General features: G+C 35.1%; 1 protein-coding gene across 1 annotated transcript in view; it reads right to left on the bottom strand.

Moving 5' to 3' along the window:
- Positions 1–26130, bottom strand: part of Droj2 (DnaJ heat shock protein family (Hsp40) member A4-like) — a 55778-nt gene that overhangs the window by 13422 nt on the left and 16226 nt on the right. The window contains exons 2-6 of the mRNA XM_081749517.1: positions 25923–26089; positions 16389–16683; positions 14711–14895; positions 1440–1594; positions 1014–1132 (exon numbers count right to left, since the gene is read on the bottom strand). Of these exons, the coding sequence (XP_081605643.1) occupies positions 1014–1132; positions 1440–1594; positions 14711–14895; positions 16389–16683; positions 25923–26054 (886 nt within the window). The 5' untranslated portion in view covers positions 26055–26089. The remainder of the gene's footprint in view (positions 1–1013; positions 1133–1439; positions 1595–14710; positions 14896–16388; positions 16684–25922; positions 26090–26130) is intronic.

Here is a 26130-nt window from a genome sequence, read left to right as displayed (position 1 = left end):
GGACACACGCGCCAAAGGTGAGCATTCAAGTATTAAGCCACCGTGTCGCGCCGTGTGGACTTTGCGGTGACCAAACACCGTGCCCGTGGGTTTTCTTGGGGTTCTTCCGTTTCCTCCCACTTTCTTCATTCCACCATTTCATTCATATCATCACCGTCTCCTTTAGCCTAACCGACATAATCGTGGGACGTACAACTAAAAAAAAGACTTAAAAAGACGATATACGGAGAAAACAGATGTTATAATTTTGTCATATGAAAACATTTAATTGTCTAGAAAGAGTCACGTGCCTTAAAAAGTAAACATACGAAATTTCAAAATAAGTGAAAAGTGAGCAAGAATAAGCATTCACCGATCAACTGAATCTCAAAATTAATTTCAGAATATTAAGTTATTTTACTGAAAAGAATAACAAGTCTAGCCAGTAATTCTCTTTGTTCTACTTACACTGAGTTATAAATCGGAATAATATTATATAATTGAATTTGCATTCTTCCAGTTACATTTCATAGATTTGCAGTAATTCTTTTTTAAAAAAGATAATTCACTTCTCAAATACTTTAAAAAAAAAAAAAAATTGCAGTGTTGGCAGGTAAAACACTAGAGATTAGTATACAGTACCAACTACTGTTAACTGAAATATGTCTGTTCGCTATCAAGCCATAGTCAACTGAAATGTGGGAAGGACTTTCGAGAGAGCAAGCGAGAGAGAGAGAGAGAGAGAGAGAGAGAGAGAGAGAGAGGAGGGAGAGGAAAAAAAAAAGGGAAGTCAAGATAGGAAATGAAATGCTTTATTCCTTAATAGGCTTCGCGAAGGATCCAATTTACTTTAAGCCATAAGGATTATTATGTAATGTTAACTTTCTGAAGAAAACTAATTCCCTCCCAGTATTGATTTTGTGAAATCCGTAACGATGAATTATTTTATAGACAAACTAGAAGTGACGATTATTACTTGTTCTTAATTACAAAGCAGGAAAGTGTTGAAACTCAAATAAGTTAATGCCACTTACCTGGAATGACAGTTATTACTAAGTCTCGGTCGTCCAGTGTCCTGATGACCTTCTGGAAGCCACATAAAGCTTCCGCCAACTCAATGTTCATTCTCATAATCAAGTCATTTCCCGATCGTCTGAAATGAAGGAAAAATGTTTTGTAAAATGAAAGCTGGTACTTATAGTAAGGATTCGCTTTCCAAAATTATACTTAAAACAATTTCGTAAAAAAATTGTTAGAACACATACTTACATCTGTAGAATGTTTCTATTCCAGGTCTCATTCTGTTCAAACCAAGGCAACAATTATTTATGTGTAAAATCAATAAATTGAAAATTTTCCATAAATACAGATATCTATCTATATTTTTCAATAATGAGGCAACATTTTACTATTATCTGTAATTCTTTAAAATAAGGAGAATACTCCTAAGGACAACTTACTTGAAAACATCGTGTTCCTTCTCGTCTAACACAATTATGATATCTCCTGGCTCTAGTCCGGGTTCCTGGTCGCCTTCTCCTCCGAACACTATCTTCTGGCCATCGCTCATTCCCTTGTCCACGTGCACTTCCAAGATTTTTCGATCTCTAACAACCTGTAAAGTATTTCAATAGCTTCATGTTACAACTATTTGAATTGTTATTTAATCTATTCGTTTCTAGTAGTAAATGACCCGATGCGCTCATGAAGGGCTCATCTTAAATAGCTTTTCTCCACCGTAGTACTCTGTCCCCGTGTTATTGGCTTTGCTGTACTGTTACAGGTTCATGCTTGGCTATTGCAATTTTGTATACACAGATAGTGATCTGGTATTTTAAATATTGATTCATTTTCCATTTCGTTCTGCATCTTTGAAAAAGCACTAGATTTTTTTTTTTAATGATTGTAATCTTATGAGCGGATTTAATGCTCTTTCATAAACCGGAATATGAGTGGGAACGCGATTTAATTGTCTCCACTTTAAGAGAACCCACCTGCATGGGGGGGGGGGGGGTACAGGCTTCGTAAAAAAAAAAAAGCCTATATTTCAGATCTGAAAATATGTACGTGTATTTCTAAATTTGAAACATGTGGTGGATTTTGTCCTCTTTTTACACCGATTTTGGTGATTGTAACCACAAATTATCGGATCAAATATGCAGAACATACTAAGTTTAGTGTTAGTTACCGTGGAACCAACTGACAAGAGGGCCAGATACACAAATGACCACAAAGACGAATGGTAGAAGTACAGCCTTCAACGACATTTGTGTGTTCACTGTTTGTCCGTCCTTCCGTCAGTTCATCTGTTGTACAACTCTCAGAAAACCCACCCGATATTAATGAGAGTTGTTATATGCCTTCCTTCAATTTGCAAAAATAATCCTATTCTTTGAGATTCAACCCAGCAATATTAAAGCGTAAAATTCACCTCATGTAAGTTTTAACACACATGCAAGAGACCTTACCAATATAAACATAGTATAATTTATTTGGTTACGCCAAAACAAAGTGTATGGTTTCCTTATGGGATTCTGATCATTCCCACAGCTTAGGGTTTAAATCTCCCAAGAAAAAGTCTGAATTACCCCATTAAAAATGTTTTACGATAATTTTTGCTTAAAAATGTTTGATTTTGGTATAATCTCATTTCCTTGAGGTTGTAATATCCCGTCAGTCACTTTACACGGAGTTAAAATAACTAATAAAGTAGATGATTTACCCTGGTTCCCTTTTCTTTTAAACTTTAAGGATGGTCTAAAGCCACAAAAAGTTTGTTTCTGTGATAAGAGATGGCGTTGCTATCGCCCTATCTTTTCAATGTTAATTAATATTCACAAAAATGACTAATAACTTTTACAAATACTGAACTATGTTTTTCACTGTCAGTCTGTTTGAAGATAATGACTATACGCAGCAATTGTTCCGTGCAGATTTTCGAATTGTTGACTCGTTCATTGTTGAGTTCAACTAATTGTTGCAGAGGAATTCAATGCCTCTCCCCTTACCATTTGTTCTAGGACTCTGGAATTTTGGTATTTAGTACAGCATGATGTAGTCTATAGGTTCCAAGGTGACAATTTTTCGAAATTTTGTTCTTTCCATTGTTGCAAGCTTGTAATTGTTGCAGAGAAATCCTATACTTCTCCCGTTATCATTTGTTCTATGACACTGAAATTCTGGCATTTAGTATAGCGTGATCTAATGTATGAATCACAAGTTGAAATTTTTTCGTAATTTTGTTCTTTCCATTGTTGTAAGCTTTTAATTGTTGGAGAGTAATCCAATGCTTCTCGCGTTACTGTTTGTTCTAAGACTTTGAAATTCTAGCATTTAGCAAAGAATGTAGTAATGTATGAATATGAAGACGAAAATTTTATTATGTATTTTCGTTCCCATTGTTGTAAGCTTTTAATTGTTGTGGAGAAATCTGATCCCTTTCCCGTTATCGTTTGCACAAGGACGATGAAGTTCTGTCACTGAGTACAAAATGAAGTAATATATGAAACTCAAGGCGAAAATTTTACAGCATTTTGTTCTTTCCATTGTTGTAAGCTTTTGATTGTTGAATGAATCCAATGCTTTTCCCGTTATCATTTATTTTAAGATTCTGAAATTTCGGCATTTGGTATACCATAATGTAGTGTATGATTCATAACGTAATCATTTTTCGATATTTTGTTCTTTCCATTGTTGTAAGCTTTTAATTGTTGTAGAGAAATTAGATACCTCTCGTGTCATCGCTTGTTCTAGGTCTCTGAAATTCTGTCATTTAGTAGAGGACCAAGTGATCTATGAATTTTTATATGAAAAATTTTACTACAATTTATTCTTTCCATTGTTGTAAGTTTGTAAACCAACCATTGTTGTGAACCAACTTAATTTATGCAAAATGTTTTGGTTATTCTGGGTATTATAATAATGGACATGTTCAGTTTAACCGAACCCACAGTTTTCCCCCGCGTTCTTTCACATCTGTTTTCTTTCCAAGTGTCCAATTTCATTTCTCCCTCCAATTCGTTTCACTGCCCCTGAGGGGAGGGACAACATCCTTCTGAAGACACTGGACACGACCGTCTTGTGAGTTTCTCTCTAAACACCAAACACACACACTCACACAATATAACTATACATTCACACGCACCTTTCTGTTATACATTATAGAACACCATAATCACTCAAAGGTTTTTCAGGAACATTTATGAACAATTTAGAATAATTATGTAACTGAAACTGCGATTAGAAAATTTTGGTTTCAAATTTGATAAATACAATCAATACGGTTTTCAAGCGAGCAAATGCAGCTACATGCTATGACAACTCACCGCGTGTTGTTGAGGGGAAACAATATTGTTTCAATGTCTTATTACTGCATCCATAAAACTCATGTAAATGGACTGGATTAGATTGGATAAACCACTCACCTCTGATAGCAAAAAACCTTCGAGTTATTTTGTCTTTACACCGCTATACTGATCTTATGAAATTATGTAAAAATATTTAACTAAATAAATAAATAAAACTAAACCAAGGATTGTTTACACTTGCTTGTTATCTTTAATTAAAAAAAGTTATTAATTATATTTCTGAAATTTCCTCAAACACGATTATTTGTGTTCAAAAGCATCATCAGTTAATTTATTAATCTTCCCAAGATTACTCGTAATTGACAATGAATGAAATGCATTTATTTCTCGAAGTGTACTTAGCCTCATCAACTTTTTTTTTTAATCGTCTCTTTTTATCGTAGTCCCTTTGTGCGCTGTATGTGCTCCTTTGAGGACACATGTCAAATTTGTGCATTTACTATCAAAAGACAAACTAAAATAAATGTTTTACTCTTCTCCACTTTTGAATTTCCAAGCCCTTTCTTTGTTCGAGTATTGTTCGTATAAGAATCTGTTCACTTTCCCAACTATATAGACGCTTAGAGACTGAGATCATAAGATTTTAATAAGATAAGTAATCACTTCCAATTTCAATCAATCTTTGTCGCTTGGAGAACGATACGATGGGTCACTGGTAGAGCGCTCACCTCTAGTGTCAGGCATCCCTGGTTTGATCCCACCAACGCAAATTTGTGGGAGAAAACACTGTAGCCGCAGTTTTCTCGGGGCTTTTCCATTTCCAAAAACATTCTCATTCCGCCAATTCTATCATGATCATTCACTTCCATTACAGTCACCATGTTTTCTTCTCTTATCGTTACTGGAAAGTAAAAATTATCCAGAAAGCAACCAAAAGCGTTGTTGAATTAAAGCATTACTGAGAAATCGGACTATTCGATTATGCATATAGCAGTGATGGAATGGGACATGGGCCACTTGGGTCTCGACTTTTGTCTGAGTCATCCGGGTCCGGGTTCGCTTCTCAGACTCGGTCTGATTCGGTGACTGAACGAACCCGGACACCAAATCATATCCGGAAACTCAGATACACCTGGTGACTGAGAAGCAACCGAAATAGCTCTGCAGAATTACTGCAAAAATTTTATTTATACTTCATTAATGATGTTCACTGCTTGAGCTAGAACATTAATTTGCCTGATTCTTGATGTGACATTTCTTAATCAAGATAGCATGTTTTGAATATTTCAAATATAATTTCATGTTTATTCGTCTTCAAGCATGTGGTTTTTGATTATAGCCTATAACAAAAAAGAATTAACAAAAACTGATTAACCTCAGCGGTATTTTTTATGTTCTAAACAAGAAGCTTTACAGATCGATTAAACATTAACGATCTCTCAGAAGACAAACATGTGACTTATCTTTTCTTTGCGATTTTGAATGTTGGTACCCTTATAAGCGTTGTAGTTATCTTTCAGTGTAACGCTTGACACAAGGAAGCAAGCAAGCGTAAAATAAAATTATATTTAGTGGAAAGGCGATGAGAGAGGAGAGAATCAGGTTTGTTAGAACTGCATTAGTAGCCTCACACACACTTCTCATGTATATGACTTTCCACCTCTGGGTTCTATCGAATCATCGGGTCACTTCGGATGATTGGTCGTGGTTTCTCAGTCATGGGTCTTTAGTATTTTTTAGTCAATTTCGGTTTCGGTAGAGTTTGTGGATAGTCATAACATGTAGTCTTGAGACGCTCAATCGTTTACTACAAAAAGCTTTTGGCTATCTATCTTTCTGGGTCTGATTGCAGTGTCTCTTCCGAGTCATGTTACACGAAATTTGTGACCTATTCCATCAGTGGTAGACTATCTATATGGCAACATCAAACATGTTATAAGAAAAACGAAAAACAGAAATATGGAAAGATATTGAAATACAAAAAAACAAAAACAAAAAAAAAAAAAAAACATTGAATATTGAAAATATCAAATACCGAAAACATTGATTCGTAAATATTTCGGTATTGATGTTTAGATATTCGAAAATATCTTATGGATGGATCAATATATCGAAATATCGCACAGCACTAGTTAGGATGCAGATAAGCATGTAACCACACGTCTCATATAGACTCGTTCTCGCATTCTCCAAACAAACGATGTTTAAATACACTGTCTAGTATCAAACTCGTTATTTGGCTTGGTCTTCAAAGTAGAATTTCTACCACAGAATTAATGTGGCTTCTGAACCCGCGATAATCAAATTTGTGTGCTGTCAATAATTACCTTTGTTATTAAATATAGAAAACAAGTGACGTTCTCTACCTGATCTCTGCTTTTTCATCATATACAACTCAAGCTCGCATTATGATATTACGGCTCGTATTGGCCGTAATATAAGCCGAACATTTTGTTACCATTTCAATTCTGAAAAATTAGAGTGCGTTATATGTTCCCGACCTTACTAAAATTATGACACTTCTTCATATCATATGCTGCTTCAAGTAAGTTGATTCATCATTTTGGAATAACGATTATACAACAGCATTGTAGAAACTAGCCATATTATACAGCAGCGTTTCCCAACCGGTGTGCCGCGAATGGGCCGCTGGTGTGCCGCGAATGGGCCGCTGGTGTGCCGCGAGGAAATGAAAACAAAATTATTAATTATATAGGAACCTAATTGCAAGACAGGAAATATGTGTATTTAAATTTCACATTACTATGAACCTCTACAATGAAAAAATACTGTAATTGTAATATATTATTTTACATACATTATTACTACATAGATTGTATTTCGAAAACATAATTTTATTAATATTTAAAATTGTGACGTATATTAACCATGTTAATAAATTATAAGTTTCACACTGTGTTACTTATCTGTTCATTTTTGATGTTGAAAAAGTATTAATTATCACTGTTATGACCATTATTGTTTCTTTATTGTTACAGATTATTTCGTAACTTCAAATTTTAAAATCTCATTATATCCTTTCGACAAAGCAAACACTCATACAAATTACCGCAATTCTGTTTTAAAAGTACAAGAGATTTGTTTGTTCGTTCGTAATTTAGTGATCTTCCTTGTGACAGGTTGGATACATTCTTCGAAAAAGAAAGTGTATTTTTTAAAAGACTGAGTTCTATATTTCATTGGAATTGTTTTCTATTTTTTAATTTGAATTGAAAAGTAAGTATAATGATTTACGATGGAGGAAAACCAGTGATTGAGCTTTATTCTTTGTGAGAAGGTGGTCAGTAATCAAAGAAAACAAATACGACGGTATTTTCTATTTACAAATAATAATAATAATAATAATAATAATAATAATACCTATAAGTGTGCCGTGAGAATTCAAGTTAGACCTGTAGTGTGCCGCAAGTTGAAAAAGGTTGGGAAACGCTGTTATACAGCATTATCGAAACTAACTTTCGGTAGTTAACAGAAGTAGTTTGGCAACGATTGATAACTGGCAAAAATCAATAGGCAGTGCAAATTTTAGGGATGCGCACGAGACGTGTCGAGACAGGATTCGGGTCGAGACACGGCTCTTCCAATAGACAAATATACATTTTTCGAGTCGAGACATCACTTTTACAGCACATTTTCGAGACGAAACAGCCAGAAATCTTGTCTCGTGCGCATCCCTAGCAAATTTTATAACACATTAAAATATGTTAAAGCACTCAAAACAATTAGAAATACGTCAGATGCACATGTGTGAAATTGTCCCCTAATAAATTTGGATTCAAAGCCAAAATCAATCATTTGTATTCTATTTGTGATTGATTCTTTTGAAGAAATAATTTATTTCACCAACAAAAACGAAATATTTAAAAAATAAAGCTCATACTTCACCCTATCCTCAATTTTCAAAATTTGATTCAAAACTATTAACGCGCACAAGACAAGTCGAAATTTAAGTCTGTCTCTACTCATATGAAGAAAATGCCGTCTCGACTCGGCGAATTCAAAATCTAAAGCCATCGTTTGTTTGAAAAATATAAAAATAAATTTTTACATAATAGATGTGTATATAGATAATTTATACAGACACACACACACACATATAATATATATATAAGATATGCTTGGGCCTTGAATCGAAATTTTGAAAATAAGTGAATATCGTTTCACAGTGTGGAACTAAGACTTCCAAACTATGTGAATTGAATACTCAAACATGAAGTAGTGCATCTGTAAGTACTTGTTGCAATAGAGTAATAAGATCAAAGATAGAACCTGTTAGTCGGACGCTGAATTCATATCAAAAAGCCATTAGTCGCTGTCACTTATTGTTTTTATTCTATGTCGATAAAGGTTGAAACTAAAAATTGTTTATTTCAACCACTTTCGGATTGAATAGAGGCCTAAGGAAGAAAATCAAACCTATTTTTGGGACACTGAATCAATTGCTAAAAATCACATCTTGATAGCATTTACAGTTTTCGCTTTACGGAAATCAGTACTGAAACCGGAAGTAATAGTAGTTTTTAGTCAATTTCGGTTTCGGTAGAGTTTGTGAATAGTCATAACATGTCGTTTTGGGACGCTCAATCGTTTACAAAAAAAAAAGAAAAAAAAAGCTTTTGGCTATCTATTACCGACATAAGTTAATGGTCATAAACAATGAAACCGGAAATAATAGTAAATTTGAACCACTTCTTGTTTTGGTAGTGTTGTGGATAGTCATATTATGTTGTCTTGAGACGCTGAATTGTTTGTAAAAACTGTTTCTTGCTATCTGTTACCATTTTCGTTCTATGGTGAAAAAGTTGAAACCTAAACCGGAAAGTGCTAATTTGAATCACTCCCAGTACTAAAAGAGTTAACGAAGCAAGTGGAACTTACTCTTAAAACGATAAATAGTTTTCAAAATACCGCTTTTCTATATACCGGTATGTTACCGTTTTCGTTCTATGGCGATAAACGTTGAAACGGGAAGTGTCTAATTTTAACCACTTCCGGTTTGAATAGAGAGTTAACGGAGGAGATGGCAACTATCCTTACAAGGGACATCACCCAATTGTCCGGCTCCGATTTCAATGAAATTTTTCTAGCTGATAGAGGACATATATGTATTATTTCTGATGACAGAATTTTTTGCCATCGTGCATGTTTTCTATTTTTTATAATTTTTAAGAGTTGTGATGTGGTTATTTGAGATTACTGCAGAAGTCCCTTACTAAACTTTGTAAACCTAGCGTTAATGAAAGAATAACCATGTAGATACATATAAGGCCTAGGGAGAAGTTGTACGGTAGGTATGACCTTGACCGCAGCCATCTTGAAATCCGCCATTTTGAATTAAGGTAAAGTTTTTTAAATAGGAATAGGGTAATATGATACATAATTTCCGGCTAGAATTTAATCAGAAAGACAATGGTGAAGCTAGTTTTGAGATACACTCATTTGCGGAAAAGTTACAGGCATTTAATTGTTCACTTACTACGTGCGAAAGTCCCTTACCTCCGCTTCTAACCCGCGTATTAATGATAATAAGTGAATAAACGCTTCGGTAATACATATTGTGCCTAGAGGGTAGTGATACGGTAAGGGTATCCTTGACGGCAGCCATCTTGAAATCCGCCATTTTGAATTAAAGTGAAGTTTGAAAATTGAAAACCATAGAATGTGACACCTTATTTTAATCCCAAAAAGCTAGTGGCATGCTTATTTTTGTTCTATAATTAACCAGTGTGAATTTAGGACTGCTTCTAATGTGCACCAAATGTCCATTATTCGATCTTTTAAATTGGCAACACTCCTAATTTTCACCGTACGTTTTAAGATTCCAACTGGCACTTTGCAGTTGTTGCCATGGTTCATGTTTCTAAATGTATTACATTTTTTAAGAGTTGCGATTTGTCAGTTCGTGAATAGTGTTGGGATAAGCATCCAGCAATATTTCTGAATTTTGAAGACTTGCAATGTAATTATTTATTTTAAACGAGAATACATGAAGAATCTATGGACCTACGTGACGTAAAGAAATACAAATGAAATTATAACAAATTGGTGTTATAAGAACACAAAATTATCAGGAAATGTAGCCTACATGTTGCGCAATCGACAAACAATAAAATATTTTTAATAAATACAACATTTAAGAAACATCAGCAATACTAGAAAATATCAAAGAGGCATAATATGACTGTTCCCACAACATTGTTTGTACCATGAACATAATATGAAAACAGGTAACTTGTTTATAAAGAAGTGTAACTTAATTGAGTGCCCGATTAATACTAATTATAAATTTTACAATCATGAACCATCGACAACAATCGCTAGAAAACGAATGAATTTTTTGTCTGACTAGTTAAAAAATTGCCATAGAAAATAAATAAATAAATAAATATACAATAAAGAAATAAATATAAAACAAAACAGAAGACCCTTGATTTACACAACAATCATATTTCGTTTTCCTTTTTCAAGTGAATTTTCATTTGATTTTTCGTCTCATCTACTACACAAGCTACGTCTTCGGTATTACTTGAATGCAAAGTTGGAGTTGTTTTGTTGTGCGATGATTAATGTCAATAAACGAGTTTTTGAAGGGAAGTTATAGGAAATAAATAGTTACATGGCAAGTCTTCAAAATTCAGAAAGATTGCTGGATGCTTATCCCAACACTATTCATGAACTGGCAAATCACAACTCTTAAAAAATGTAATAAATTTAGAAAACACGAGCGATCGCAACAACTGCAAAGTGCCAGTTGGAATCCTAAAACGTGCGGTGAAAGTTAGGAGTGTTGCCAATTTGAAAGATCGAATAATGAACGTTTGGTGCACATTAGTAGCAGTCCCAAATTCACACTGGTTAATTATAGAACAAAAATAAGCATACCATTGGCTTTTCGGGAAAATTTGCTATTAAAATGAGGTGTCACAATGTATGGTTTTCATTTTTCAAACTTCACTTTAATTCAAAATGGCTTCCATCAAGGATACCCTTACCGTATCACTTCCCTCTGGGCATAATATGTATTACCGAAGTTTTTATCCACTTATTATCATTAATACGCGGATTAGAAGCGGAGGTAAGGGACTTTCGCACGAAGTAAGTGAACAATTAAATGCCTGTAACTTTTCCGCAAATGAGTGTATCTCAAAACTAGCTTCACCATTGTCTTTCTGATTAAATTCTAGCCGGAAATTATGTATCATATTACCCTATTCCCATTTAAAGAACTTGACCTTAATTCAAAATGGCGGATTTCAAGATGGCTGCGGTCAAGGTCATACCTACCGTACAACTTCTCCCTAGGCCTTATATGTATCTACATGGTTATTCTTTCATTAACGCTAGGTTTACAAAGTTTAGTAAGGGACTTCTGCAATAATCTCAAATAACCACATCACAACTCTTAAAAATTATAAAAAAATAGAAAACATGCACGATGGCAAAAATTTATGTTATCACAAATAATACATATATGTCCTCTATCAGCTAGAAAAATTTCATTGAAATCGGAGCCGGACAATTGGGTGATGTCCCTTGTTAGTATTCTGAATCGATTGCAAAAATTCGCATCACGGTATCTCTTGCTGTCTTTGCTCTGATACTTGTCAAGAGACCGACAGCGCCCCTTATGCACAGCATAGTTTGGAAGTCTAAAAGAGGGATCAGTGTGAAGTTGGCCAAATTAATTTTGTAAATATATATTGAATTGTTTCGAAACGAACTATTTTTTTCAAAGCTGTCAATAACAAAGGATTGATTTTGGTTTTGAATCGAAATTTAAAAAGGGAGAGGCTCCATACACATATCAAAATACCGATGTATTGTTTTTGATGCATTTATTTTTACACAGTCGTGCAACAGCATTATCATTCTGTGCATACTCGCAGTGGTGGATGTAGGTACATATTTTGGAAGAGTTTCTCATAGCTTTTTTAAGGGGGCGTTAATCTACGGCTTAAGTGGAATCCAAACCATATGAGCTTCCACCGGGAATCAAATTCGAGTCTCCTGCGCCGAAGACGCTCATGCTAAGCATATAAGCAATAGCTTATAGACTATTTTGTGTTTACATAGCTTAGACATATAGTATCTAAATTACTACTTTGAAAAAAAATGGATACACTGTAACAGCTCTTTTCTCCATAAAAACAACACTGACGCCCACCGCTATTGCTTCATTGCATGTATTTACGTTACATGCTTTCTTAATAAACAAACAAAAAAATCGAATTTACACCTTTCATCTTTTTCTGCATCTCATAATGCATAGAAAGGGAGTTCATATATAAAAATATACTCTCTAACATGTAAGAGTATAGTTTTTATATATAACAATAAACTTAGCAAGAAATCTCACTATACTTGTTTTCTTCATCCGAAAAAAAAAAAAAAAAAAAAAAGTACGGGTCTCGTTTCCCTTATATTTCCTGGACGTGAGATTATGTTGGGTAATGGAATACACTGTGATGATCGATCTTTCATGTTGATCTATGCACTAGCCCAGAATCTTAAACTTTCCGATAACGCGGACCCCCTGTTCATTCGGGAAGTGATCTGCGGACCCCCTTGTAATGCTAATTTGAAATTTCACATGCTATTAAAAATATACTAATTAGAATTATTACTGACAAGAAAAAGATTCAGAAAAATAATGCAATAAATAATTTATTCTAAAGATACATGATTGTTTCCTAGTGAACGAAATTTCAATTGAAAATATAGTAAGTTTCAAGACTAAAAATCATTTTTTTAAAAAATGGAATTCACTTGATAAACAACGTTCTCAAATCTGTGGGATCCCTAATGTGAGAAATGAAATTCTTTATGTTTTTTCCATAATTGCATTGAAATGTGGAATCAGTGATGAAAATTTTCCGGAAAATTTATATTGTCATCATCGCTAAATAGCGTTATGACTCCACACCGATAGTACATGAAGGTTTAAAGGAGTAATGCATTTCAAAACTCCTATGCTGGATAAAGAATTCAAATTTTTGTACTTTACCCGTTAATACATTGTACAGATCAATGGTATACGATATGAACTTGTGCCTGAACTCCTCTTTATAACGTTGTGTATACGCCACTGGGGGTTCTTGTGTTCAATTTGAGTTGTCATTTGTGAAATCTTTGATTAAATCTGTGCTGAGCAAATGTATTTCATTGCAAGTCGAGTATCACGTGAAAAAAGACAAGCAATATACTGCAAATACCGAAAAAAAAAAAGTGTTCTCAGCAATCCGCATTTTCGCTATTCAGCGTTCTTTACCAGAAATGGAACGATTAGCTTCAAACTCCTCTTCCGTACAAGCTGCAGATTACTAGACAGTGGTCAGTGGTGTCAGGTTACTTAGAGGGATGGAAGTATCGAAAAAGAAAATTCCTACGAAGGTCTCAAACAAACGACATCCCACACCCTCTGCCCCATCCTTCGCGAGGAAAAAAAAATGAAAAAGGGGAGGTAAACTTCTAACTCAATCTTCCAAATTGGGTTCGACAACACTGCCATCTATTTTTGTAAATTTCGTAAAAACTGAAAGCTATGCCCCCTGCGAACGTAAAATTGTACTTCTTTCTGACGACACTATTTCATCCCTTTAGACTAACCTTAAAAAAATAATACGCCTATTGCATTCAACAGACAACGATCAATCATGGGAAATTACTTTCTGACAATGATGGGATTTTCAAACTGACATTTTATATATTTACGTGAAAATTATGCCTTTTATGCGCGTAACACGTAAGAAAGCTCACTGCAAAACATTAAAGTATGCACACTCATCACAATGAAACTCTCGAATTACCTAGGTATAGAGTGAAATCCTTCAATTTAACGTCAGTTAGGCTAAGGGAGACGGAAGATTAAGGCAGCAAGTAAATGATGAAAGAGGAAGTGGGAGTACCACGAGAAAACCTACAGACACGATGTTCTACACCACAAACTTACTTGACCAGGTCTCGAACCAGGGAAGGGAACCCACACACCAGAGGCAAGAGATCTACCAATGAGCCACGTGCTCCCTATAGAGTAATTGAATAATATTGTATATCAACTTACATTACTATTTGTTAGAAAACGGAAGTTCTGTAACTCACACAGTGTATGTATTCTTATGTCACAACTATACCTCACTACTTGTTGGAGTTACGTCTTCATTGAGCAAAACAATAAAACTTACGCAGATCATCAACTTGCCATTTAAACGCCGTATCGGCATTGATAACCTTCACAGAATCTCTTCAGTCTCGAATACTGTTTTATTTTACAATTAATCTTTGAACAAATTTTAAATTTTGATAATGAAACCCTTCACGTATTCTTCACACATTAATTTTTTACTAAAACTGATATCAACTTTTTGTATCAATGTTACTTGGAGTTACAAAAGAAAAACTCTTACCTTCTTCCCTTGACACACTTTGCATCGATCTTTGGGGTTAATACGCTCTCCTTGGCCGCGGCATTCGGAGCACATGGACTGGATTTGCTGAATCATTCCTGGACCGAGTTGCTGGATCTGGACCTGCATTCCAGTTCCATGACACGTTGGACACTGTTCAACAGCGCCTTTCTTTCCTCCTCGACCTGAAATGTTAAAATCGAAGCTTTACGAATCGTCAAAATTTAAATCTTCAACACACCTGATTAATTTTTAATAAATTTTATCAACATGTGCTATAAAAAGACTTCATCAGTTTGCGTAAAAACACGTTCTTAGTAACAGCTGTTTTCAAATCTTCTGATAACTGTAGATCACCAGAACATACGAACAAGTTTTGCGTACCATGAAAGCAGAAAAAAAAAAAAAAAAGCTTACATAACATCCAAAGAAACAATATTGAGAACAACTGGACGACAGAACGAGTAACTTGTGAGGAAAGAACTCTTGACGCTGGCTCAATTATTCAACGGTTTTCAGATTCTGAATGATGGTTTATATATAAAGAGTAACCACACTTTTACAAATGAGTAACTGTCAAGTACAGAAGAATCAGTTGCATGTGTGTTTTTTAACTTCTAATCCCCACCCATTACATTGGGTTGTTTCAAATTACGAGCTTGCAGTACTAATTAGTTATCGTAAGTGTGTCGTGTGTACTATGGTTCTCAATGTGAACAGATGCCGTGGTTTTTCCCAGGCCAAGCTTTCTGTATAAAACTCAGGAGGGGGAACAAAATATGAAGAAAATGGATCGACTACTATCATGAATACAATTAAACCCTATAGAAGAGATCAGTTTACCTAGCAAATTGCGTCGAATGTGATCGTGCAGTATAGTGACTCCAAATATCGACTAGCCTCCAAGAAAATGCTTACACGTGCAATGGCCACAACTACACACATCCCTGAAAAGAGCGAACCACACCCTACGCGACAAATTAAATCTTCGGATCGTAGTTGAGTGTCAAGGATATTACCTAAGTGAGGCCCATCACTGGAAGAAAGAGACCAACTGCGACGCATCTACGAGCGCCATTATCTAGAGACGACTAGAATTTCGTCGTCACATTGGGTGAAACTTTGATTTATCTATCAGGCACACTTCGGTCGACCAAAAATCCCGTCACGAATTTGTCACTGCAAGGCAACTTCCTGGAAAAGATTTATAGTCATCTTTGGTTACTTATCTAACGGAAGATCTGAAAAACTGTAAAATCACCTCTGAACACTATCAGCAACACATACTGACAACTATTTTTTTTACAGAAAACCTGCCTCATCTATATAAAATACCATAATTCAGATATGTTTGCTCCAAACAAACCACCGGCTTTAAGGCTATTCTATTTCCAAGCTTGTGTCGTGTCACCACTCTCTGGAGTCTGTACAGAGGAACTGATAGAAAATTTCCCTTCCTTCTGCAATGGCTAAACATATTGACATCAGCAGATATTGACATTGTGGCTTTTGCTAAGGTTAAGGTAATTTCCACCTCAATTTAGATAAATACACGGACAATCTTTTGTATTTTGTTGAGTTCTGTTGAATATCAATGGAACAAACTAAGTACAACCAAATGTCATACTAGACCAAAAACACTAGAAAGTAAAGGTTTATATTTTCAACTCTTTCTTACCTTCGCATTTATCACAGATAACGTTCTTCTGCAGAGCGAGTTTTCGCACAGCACCTTTGTATACTTCTTCTAGAGAAACACTTAGTTGATGAATCACATCCTTCCCTCGACGTTCTCTTCTAGTTCGAGAGCCACCAAACGCCCGACCAAAGAACATATCGAAAATGTCCATGGGGGAGGAGAAACCATTGCCTCCCAAACCTCCCTCCTTAATTGCCTGTTCTCCACCTTGGTCATAAATACGCCTCTTCTCCGGATTTGAAAGAACTTCATATGCCTGAGAGATCTGCTTAAACTGGAAAATAAATCGCACATCTCAAAACAAGGAAGTTCCTTTAACAACTGAGAACCACCGTATTTCGATGGTACTAAATAACCAACAACATTTAAAAAATTCATCGTGGATCAGCAGCTGCCTTACCATTTAAGTCTGACCCTCACCCGAATAGAGAATACTACGTTTTTAATTTGAGTGTGTTATACATTTAGGCATTTATATAGGTTCTGCCGTAGTTACAAGTACATAAACTATATCTTCTTTTGATAAAATGACAAAAGCCGATCTCGCACATGTGACTTAGTTTATATTGATATTTCGAGTCTTTTGAATAATGTTCTCAACTATTTGTTATTTATTTTTGCAAGTTGGAACTCCAATAATACCATCGTTGTCTGCTTATGCAAGTTATGTGAAGAAAATGAACACTAAATTTCTTTAACCTTATTCACTTTACAGTATGCAATGATCAGTCTATAACATACAAGTAAGAACTGGTATTTTTAGTAACGCTTTAGGTATCAAATGTTCGTTCTTGATGTTCATATTTACTTGCTACTATGCACACTGGTTTCCAAGTATATTTGCTTGCTGTAATAAATGAAATGTAAATATTTATAACTAAGTACAAATTCCTATACGTATTTAAATATTCTTTCTCATTAGTACGAAAACTTAACCAAAAAAATGTTCAGACGACATTCAACATCGTACATGCCACTAACCAGATTATATTTATCGACTTTGAACTGTGATAAGGCTTCGATTTGGTAATAAAATCCTTGAATGAACAATGCGATATTCTGGAGAAAAAAAAAAAAAAAAAAACTTTATTTGGCGTTATACAATGCCGTCTATGATCAAGATTTCCACTACCTAGGTTCAGTCTTGAGTTTGTCTTCATAAAAAAAATAATTCTAAAATATATATATATATATATATATATATATATATTGGAGCATGAATGTGAAACTTCGACTATTCATAGGTGGAGTTGTATATCAAATCAGAAGAAAAATAATGTTAAAAGCGGTTTTTGTTCATTGTCGAGTATCACAGGTTGAAGAAAGTCTTAAAATTACCAAATCCAAAACTTACTACAATTTGGAACTGACAAAAACCTTGATTTGGTTAGTGATACGCTGAGAGTTGAGCAGGCCCGTACTTAGGTAAGTGCTACTCTTGTGTTCGAGCACAGGGTGGCAAAATTTTGGAATTCTTTTTAGGATTCACAATAAAGTAATATTTAAAACTAGCAACTCGTCGAGTCTCGTGCAAGCACGAGAAAATATGTTAATGTGTTTAATTCGCTCTAATTACAGTAGTTACTAATTGGCTAGCTTAATTTATCTGATTATTTTTAAAAAGATCATTCCCACTCCCACCCAAAGGAGTGAGGATGAAGTTGAATATCATGAAAACTAATATTAAACCCAGCGACCTCGAGAACTATGAATGCAACATTAACATTTATAGTTTTCGATTACTTTTAAAATATCTCCCTCTCCCTGGGGAGTGGAGTATGACCTTGAAGTTGAATTGGATTAAAACTGTCACTATTCATCTCAGCGACCCAAGAAACTATGAATTCAACTCTACTATTGGTAGTTTTCGGGAGGAGGGGGTAGCAAATTATTTAAAGCACAGAGGCGCATAATATATAAATTCGGGCCTGCTGTTGAGTGTCGTCTGAATATTTTTCTGATCAAGTTTTTGTACTAATAGAAAATATTTAAATACGTAATGTGAACGGGGGGAAGAATTAATGTATGTGATGCATAATTTTGAAAAATAATTTAATAAAATGGTAATGTGGGAGGAAACATCACACACCAGCTAATAATTACTATGATTATGCGCACCCTTCCACTCACAAAGTTTAAACAAATGAAATTAGGTCAGTCGGTAGAGTCTGAATTCTTAATAACAAGATTTTGAAAAGATAATTTAGAATATCTGCAGCATGAAACTCTTGCTTACAGGGATGCGCAGTTTTAACATCCACCCTGAGTGTGAAAATTACCCAGTTACATGAAACATGCTCATCGTATTCACGGTTTATGTTTAATCCCGGCATCTGGCCTGAAAAGAAGACATAAGGACAGGAAATTGTAACACATACCTGATGGCAAAGCTGTCTGAAGAAAAAGTGAATCCAAAATTTCCGCTCCAATCCTTTTTAATGTGCTGAACGAACATTCCAATTATACCAATACATTTTGTTACAACGCACCCGCGCGCAGTCTCGAAGATGAGACAAGAAAAAAAAATTTTTTTTTTTAAATTTTAAATAACACTTATAGCAAAGCGGAGCTCTCGCTTATAATATCGTTTGTGCACTCTATTGAACCACTTTTACCGCTGTCTTCATTCTTGAAGTGTCCATCTAGGTGTGTTCCGATTCTACTGCAACTCAAAGCTGATTCCTTCGGCTCCCTTTAGTTGACGGCCAATGTTGTCTTGGGTTACCATATCACCTCTTCTTCTGGATCTCAGCTGTTCTCCTTCCGCAGGTGTCTGTCAGCAATAGCAGCTGGGTCTCGCTACTCCAGTGGCGGCCGTGAAGGCTGTCCTTCTGATCATGTTACTATTAATAATACATACTTGCACTGAAAGTTTTACTCATTCGCAGCAACACGAACTCACATGTATATTAGAACTATTTACACGAAGGATGAGTACAAGGCTATAGACTTAGTCTCTTGTACGCGTGTACTATATGATCGAAACGAGCTGCGATGTATAGAAACATTGGTCACGGGCCTAAAATGACTGGCGCACTAAGTTCGTCAGGACCAATAAATTAGTAGTTGTATACTATTCACTACGAATAAAATAAGAACATGCTCTCCTGAGCTTAGTACATGATCCCCATGTCTAGATTCTTCAATGCACTTCAACGGTTAAGAAAAAAAACTGTCACTTCAAACCGAACTTGCCGCAAACGATCTCAACATCACCAAAACCATCAAACGACTGTCTCCAAACCGAACTTGCCGCAAAACGATGTGTATTTCACCAAGACTATGAAACAGGTGTCCCCAGTGTTATCCACTCTTTGGTTTTATCTCAACGGAAGTTCATTGTTTGTTTGAACTCCGCGTCGGGTCAAACCACTTTCAGCCACTTCTACCAAAATAGGTAGGGAAGGTACTCCCCTCACAGGAGGCCTACCTGTGACCTACTTAACTTATAAAATCAACAAGTTTGTTTAAATTTCTGCGTATTGTAGCTCACACCAATTAAACTGTTTTACGTCGCTATATTCGTTCGCTAGCTTATTTAATAAGCTTTTATTTGGTGTATATAACTCACAAGCACTATATCCTGTTAATTTGCAATGTTTAACTAAACACAAAAAAAAATACTAAACTTGTCACTAGTCATGCTAGTTGACTTCTCGTGACGTGTGTTGCCATCTCGTTACGAAGTACTTAAACTCTTGTCCAAGTGACGTTTAGAATGTCATCAACCTGCAATGTTTACTTTTAATGTTTTAACTTTAGAATGGTTTCTCAGCGTAAATGAAATAATATAAACAAACTACCCATATTACTTAATATTAATACAGTCCCTCAAGGGCTGTCACAAACTGGCACCTGAAAACAAGGATTGTTTCTTGGTTTGAGAGTTCCCTTCTTTAGCATCCAGCATTGGTATATGATCGAGGTTAAAAAAAACAAAAAAACTAAGGTTTGTGTTTGCCCATAGGTCCCCTCTCAAAACCATCAACCAGGCTTATAATTGTTATTAGTACAAGCCATTAATATTATAACAAACATAATATCGATTTAAAATATATCTAAATAATACGGATTCATCCAGAAATTTTATTTACACATTACTAAAACATACTCTTGTAGCAGACCATGCTGGGGAAGGCAGACGAAAATTATCACACACCAGAGACATCTAACGGATGTTTCTGAATTATTACAACTAGGTCCAAAGTGGACTCTTCCAACATTTCAAATTTCTTCAACTTCTCCGCTCAGGCAGAAGTTCGTTGGTAAAACGACGCATCTTGTATCTGGGACGTGAAAAATAGGCGTGGCTAGCAAAGTTCACACTCTATTGTATCGTCAATTTGCCACGGACACGCTAAAATTTCGTTTGCTTCGAACTCATTGTGAACATCGACTTGTCGTTTACACAGAATCAGTGTATGTTCCTCACAAGTAACACACTAGGAAGTGTGACTATCTCTGTTTATAGACAAAGTTTGAAGCTCATGGTTACTATATCAAAATAGGGTGGCTACAGTGGATAACTGTACATACCCAAGCTTCAGTCAGAACAAAGCCCCTTCAGAGAAGCAAGTTTTCTTAAAGTTTTTTTTTTTTTTCTCTCTGAGGGCTTCTCTGCCTCTACGAAAAGCAAACTAGCGTATATGAAGCTCAAATGTTCTATCTTCTCCATTATAATATGTAAATCATATTAAAATATCTCTGTCCCAGTATCATGTCCAGTCCTGATGTTAATCTACATATAATCAAATACGCTAAACAAACAATATATATACATAAAATACTAATATGTCGCCTGCTCCCTCTGCTATATATGCAAATCAAATAGAATGAATATGAAAATTGTCCTAATTAAAAGACTAAATATTCACATAATATAGCAAAATTTAATATGCAAATAATATATAAAAACACTATTAATGTGCTGTTCACAGTAAACATGCTTGTACATAATTGTAAACATTTACATTTGATTTATTACAGCCAATAAGTATACATGGAAAGCAGTGTTCATAATGACAAGTAAAAATGAACAACAAATACATTTGATACCAACACAGTTACTAGAAATAACAGTTGTTTTTCGTGTGTTAGTGGAGTTCCACGTGTAATCATTGCAAACGACGTGTAAAGTGAATACGGCAAAGAAATCTAGGAGTCCAAGAATTCATGGTTCATTTTCTTCACAGAACTTACATAAGCAGGCAACGATTGTATTGTAGAAATTCCAACTTGAAAAATAAATGACAAATGGTTGCTAACACTATTCCAAAACAAGTCGAAGTATGAAAGAAATTAAAGAGGATCACGGGTGCAAAGGTCATGGCATTCATCAGTAAATATCTCTTCTCTCTCTTCTATCTTGCAAAAACTACCTACAATTTCGTAGTTGGAGTTTTAACTTGGTGTGGGCAAACTTCAATTTCTGCAATCTAATTCTGATATTTCTCATCAAATGAAAATTATTGCAGATAATACTCAATTTTCATATTCAAAAAAATTTCCAATTTCAGAGACTGTCCACATTTTCTCGTTTCATTACAAATAGCTAATTTTTCCAAACAATTTACTATTTTGCTCCTTTATTTTTCGCTTTAATGACTCAGACATTAACTGCTTATTAGTTCGTGCTGTCTCGAGATTAATGTTAAAGTTCTCGGGAGTACGATTTTCTTCCCGCATTAAAAACCAGCTCTTTTGAACAGAAAACAGAATTTTTAGCTTTATACGCTTTATTTTCTCACTCAGCTGTCACTTTTGTTACCTTTGCATTTGCAAGTACGAAAATGCGTTTACAAATTAAGTACCTGAGAGTTATGTTTAGTTCAGACTGGTTATCTTGATTTGTTATTGGCATTATATTGTAGCCAGCAAGTTAAGTTATACAACCCACCACATCACATGAAGTGTATTTGTTACTCAACTCGCGGTCAACACAAGCTTTCAGTGGCGTAATTTCAGTAGCTCCGAATCACTAACCATAAGTTATTCCAAGTAGAGTTGAAAGAGCATCATTATGAAAGAGTTTCCTAATACAGAACGTTAGTTTTTAGATCTACCTGCATATAGCCTAGTTAACATTATTAGTACTTTGAAGTAATAAATAATTAATATATACATAATTCATGCTCGAAAATACGCAATAATTTTAGTTTATAGAAACTAACACAGGGCTGCAACATTTTCTGTAACAAGCAATGCGGTCTGTCGATGCGCGCAAACAAATAATACCACATTTTAAAGAAGATTACCTTTTATGTAGAACAAATTGTGCAATAATTATTTGATAAAAGACTACAATATTCCTGTGAAGTACAATAATTCATATATATGATAAAATTGCTTGTTTCGTCGTCAACGAACAAAAACACTCACATCAGAGCGGGAGTTGTTTTCTGCTGTAGATGTGCAATATGGTGTCCTGTGCGAGGGAAATTCAAAGTGTCGGTTCACCTGCGTGTTATTTTCGATTACACAGAGGTGGCAATCCATTAATTAGCCAAGCAAGACAAACTGTTTTCAACGTATATTCATATTTACGCCGTGCCGATCCCTGTAAGAGTGTGAATGGTGTTGTTAGCCTTACTGCTGATATGACACGTGAGTTTTTTTTTTTTTTTTTTCCGTTGAAAAAGGAATTCCTGGAAGAGGGGAAGTGTCAACACTTGCAAAGACAAGGGACAGGGCAAAAAATAAAGGTACACGATTGGAAACAATGGACGAGTTTACAAAGCGTGCTATCCCTCAGAAAGTGCATAAATTTTGGTGCAACAAGGCTCCCACAGTGAAAGAAATTTCGGCAGAAATCAACAGTGATCCTGATTTACCGTCAATGAACCTTCGAACAGTGAATAGTGTGTTGCATGATGTGGGATCTGAATACACAAGAAAGACTCGTTCGTCTGCATTACTGGAAGGGGAAGATATTGCTATGTGGCGGAGTCAATATCTTCGCAAAATTAGGCAATATCGTAGCGAAAATAATAACATTTATTAATTAGATGGAACATGAGCGAATGCTCGGCATTCAGTAAGTAAAGGCTGAGAGGACACTACCATAATGAAATAAGACAGGCATTCTTAGACGGTCTTACTGCGGGACCCAAACAGCTTACAGGTAAGGGAGGAAGGTTGATCATAGCTCATATAGGCAGTGAAGAAGGTTTCGTGGATGATGCTTGCTTATTATTCCGAGCTGTAAAAAGGGAGTAGGTGATTACCATCAAGAAATAAATGGTCAGCGTTTCGAATCGTGGTTGACGGACGTTTTTAAAGAATTACAACCGAACATCGTTATCGTGATGGATAACGCTTCGTATCACACAGTTCGCGTGGAAAATTTTCCGAATAGTTCTTGGAGAAAAGATGACATTCAAAGGTGGCTTTCAGAAAAGACAAAGGAACAAACGTCGGAACACATTAAGCAAAAGTTTTTGTGGTCACCTACAATGTCGAAGTGTGAGCTAATTGACACTGTAAAAATTGTTAAATGTACCACGAATTCCGTGTAGACCGAGTTGCAAGACAAGCCGGTCGTATTGTTCTTCGGCTCCCTCCTTACCATTTTCAACTCAATCCAATTGAATTAATAAGGAGTGAGGTAAAACGATATATTGCGTCCAGAAATGAAAATTACACTATGAAAGAAGTAGAGCGTTTAGTGTCCGAATGGTTAAACAAAGTTACAGCTGAAAAATGGAAAAATTACATTGCTCACGTACCGCAGAAGGAAGAAAAAATGTGGAAGTTCATGGCTGAAACAGTAAATCCTTTGGTGATCGAAGTTTGGTTGGACGAATTGAATTGAACTGCACTGAACTTCGAGGTAAGACAAATTTATATTTCACTGTAGTAGTGTGTGTGTGTTCTAAAATATTTTTCCTTCCGTTTGCTGTTGTTTAGTTCTGCTATTTCTGTTCTACTGTTTGTTAACTGATCCTCGAACGTGACTGACTGCTACGTGATCGTCAATCGGAATCTCTTCGGCGACCCCTACGCAGCGCTTCACACACTGGCTGTCAGCTGTATGCGTGCATGAATACAATACTTTCCTTCTGATTGTGAATGGGTCAGTGCTTACGTCACTGGCCAAGAGTTTAATCATATTACATAGTGCCTGAAAGTTATACATCTTGTCATGTGTGTTTTACTGGGCCTGAATTTAAAGGCAAGAAAAATTTAGTTCATTCAAGAAACACTTTGTGAGTTTTAGATACTCTTAAACTAATTTCTAGTTAAAACTTCATTATTCACAGAATTCCTATTTTCTTTACTGTTATATGGTGTCAAGTAGTGTCTAACTTCCCTATTTTCCAATTTTAAGGCCTTAATAACTTAATGAGGTTTCAGTTTATTCGTAAATTTTAAATCATAATCCTGATTCACGAAATTTTCTACTTTTCAGAAGTTATTGATAACACTTTTTCTTTTATATGTAACATGATTAGATACTGAGGCTAAGCACTTTTGTTTTCCTTTGAAATACACTAATTATGTGTCTATTCTGTGTTATAATTGGAACAAGATGAAATATACTGTTATTTCATTGAAACAATTATTTAAAGCAGTCCCAAATTTCCCATGCAAAGTACATGATATTTTTAATTTTATTTGTTTATCTTTACCACATTTGTCCGAGGTCTTGGATTTCTAGTGTTCTATTGAAAAGAAACCTTATTAGCAAAAAATTACAAATTACGGTCGAAACATTTTGCACAAAATAACACTATCATCGTAAGTATTCTGCCATCATTGATAGGTCCTCTGCTAATCTCATTTTGATGGAAGAATCAGTCTGTCTTCTCTTCCCTCTCTCACTTTCTACCATACTATCCATCACATCTCATTTTCTGTCAAATGCTCTACGTAATTACTATACAGAAAAAGGGCAAACCTACGTCTAACCACTTATTCTATATATATATATATATATATATATATATATATATATCACACACACACAATATTTTATATAATATATATATATACATCTATCTCATTCTCATCCATATTACTTCCTCTCACCTTACACGGTATATAAGATTCGAACTCAGAGCTCACTGAATAGAAAATACAGAAATTAATTCCACAGTAATACTTTCGACTTATATTGGACTATGTTAGCAGAACTTCCTCGTAGTTGCCGGTAACAGCTACAACAGCTACTTCGCTAACAGCTCAATTCGATGAATGCGGTGCAAAATAAATAGCAAAAGTTCATAAAAACATCTTAGGCCAGGGTTTCTGTACCTGGGGGTTGCGGAGGTGAAAAAGAATTGTAATTACGATTTTAAAAAATTAGAAAAATATTTTTATGACCATAATTATTGTCAAATACAGCAAAACATTAAAATTTTGAAATAATAAAGAACAGTTTAAGAACAACTGAAATACTTAAGAGAAACCTCGAAAAGACTAGGAATTTAGATATAAATTACTAATTTCGATTAGAAACCCAGTGTAACTTCTAACGTTTCCAATACTTTAACTCCAAAGTGATCCCTCACTTACCTTTTCTCCTTCATTAGGATTTTTATCTGGGTGATATTTTAATGCAAGTTTTCTGTAGGCTTTCTTAAGATCCTCCGAAGTGCAATTGGGTTTGACCCCTAGCACGTCATAGTAATTTGTTTCTTTCACCATTCTGTTGAATGTTCCAGTAGCACTTTACTGCAGCACTGAAAGAAATATACATTTAATATTTTTCATTTGCAACAGC

Source organism: Thermobia domestica, chromosome 2 (genome assembly GCF_964235325.1).
Source record: "Thermobia domestica chromosome 2, izTheDome1.hap1.1, whole genome shotgun sequence".
NCBI classification, from domain to species: Eukaryota; Metazoa; Arthropoda; class Insecta; order Zygentoma; family Lepismatidae; genus Thermobia; species Thermobia domestica.
This window is presented reverse-complemented; position numbering and strand designations above follow the sequence as displayed.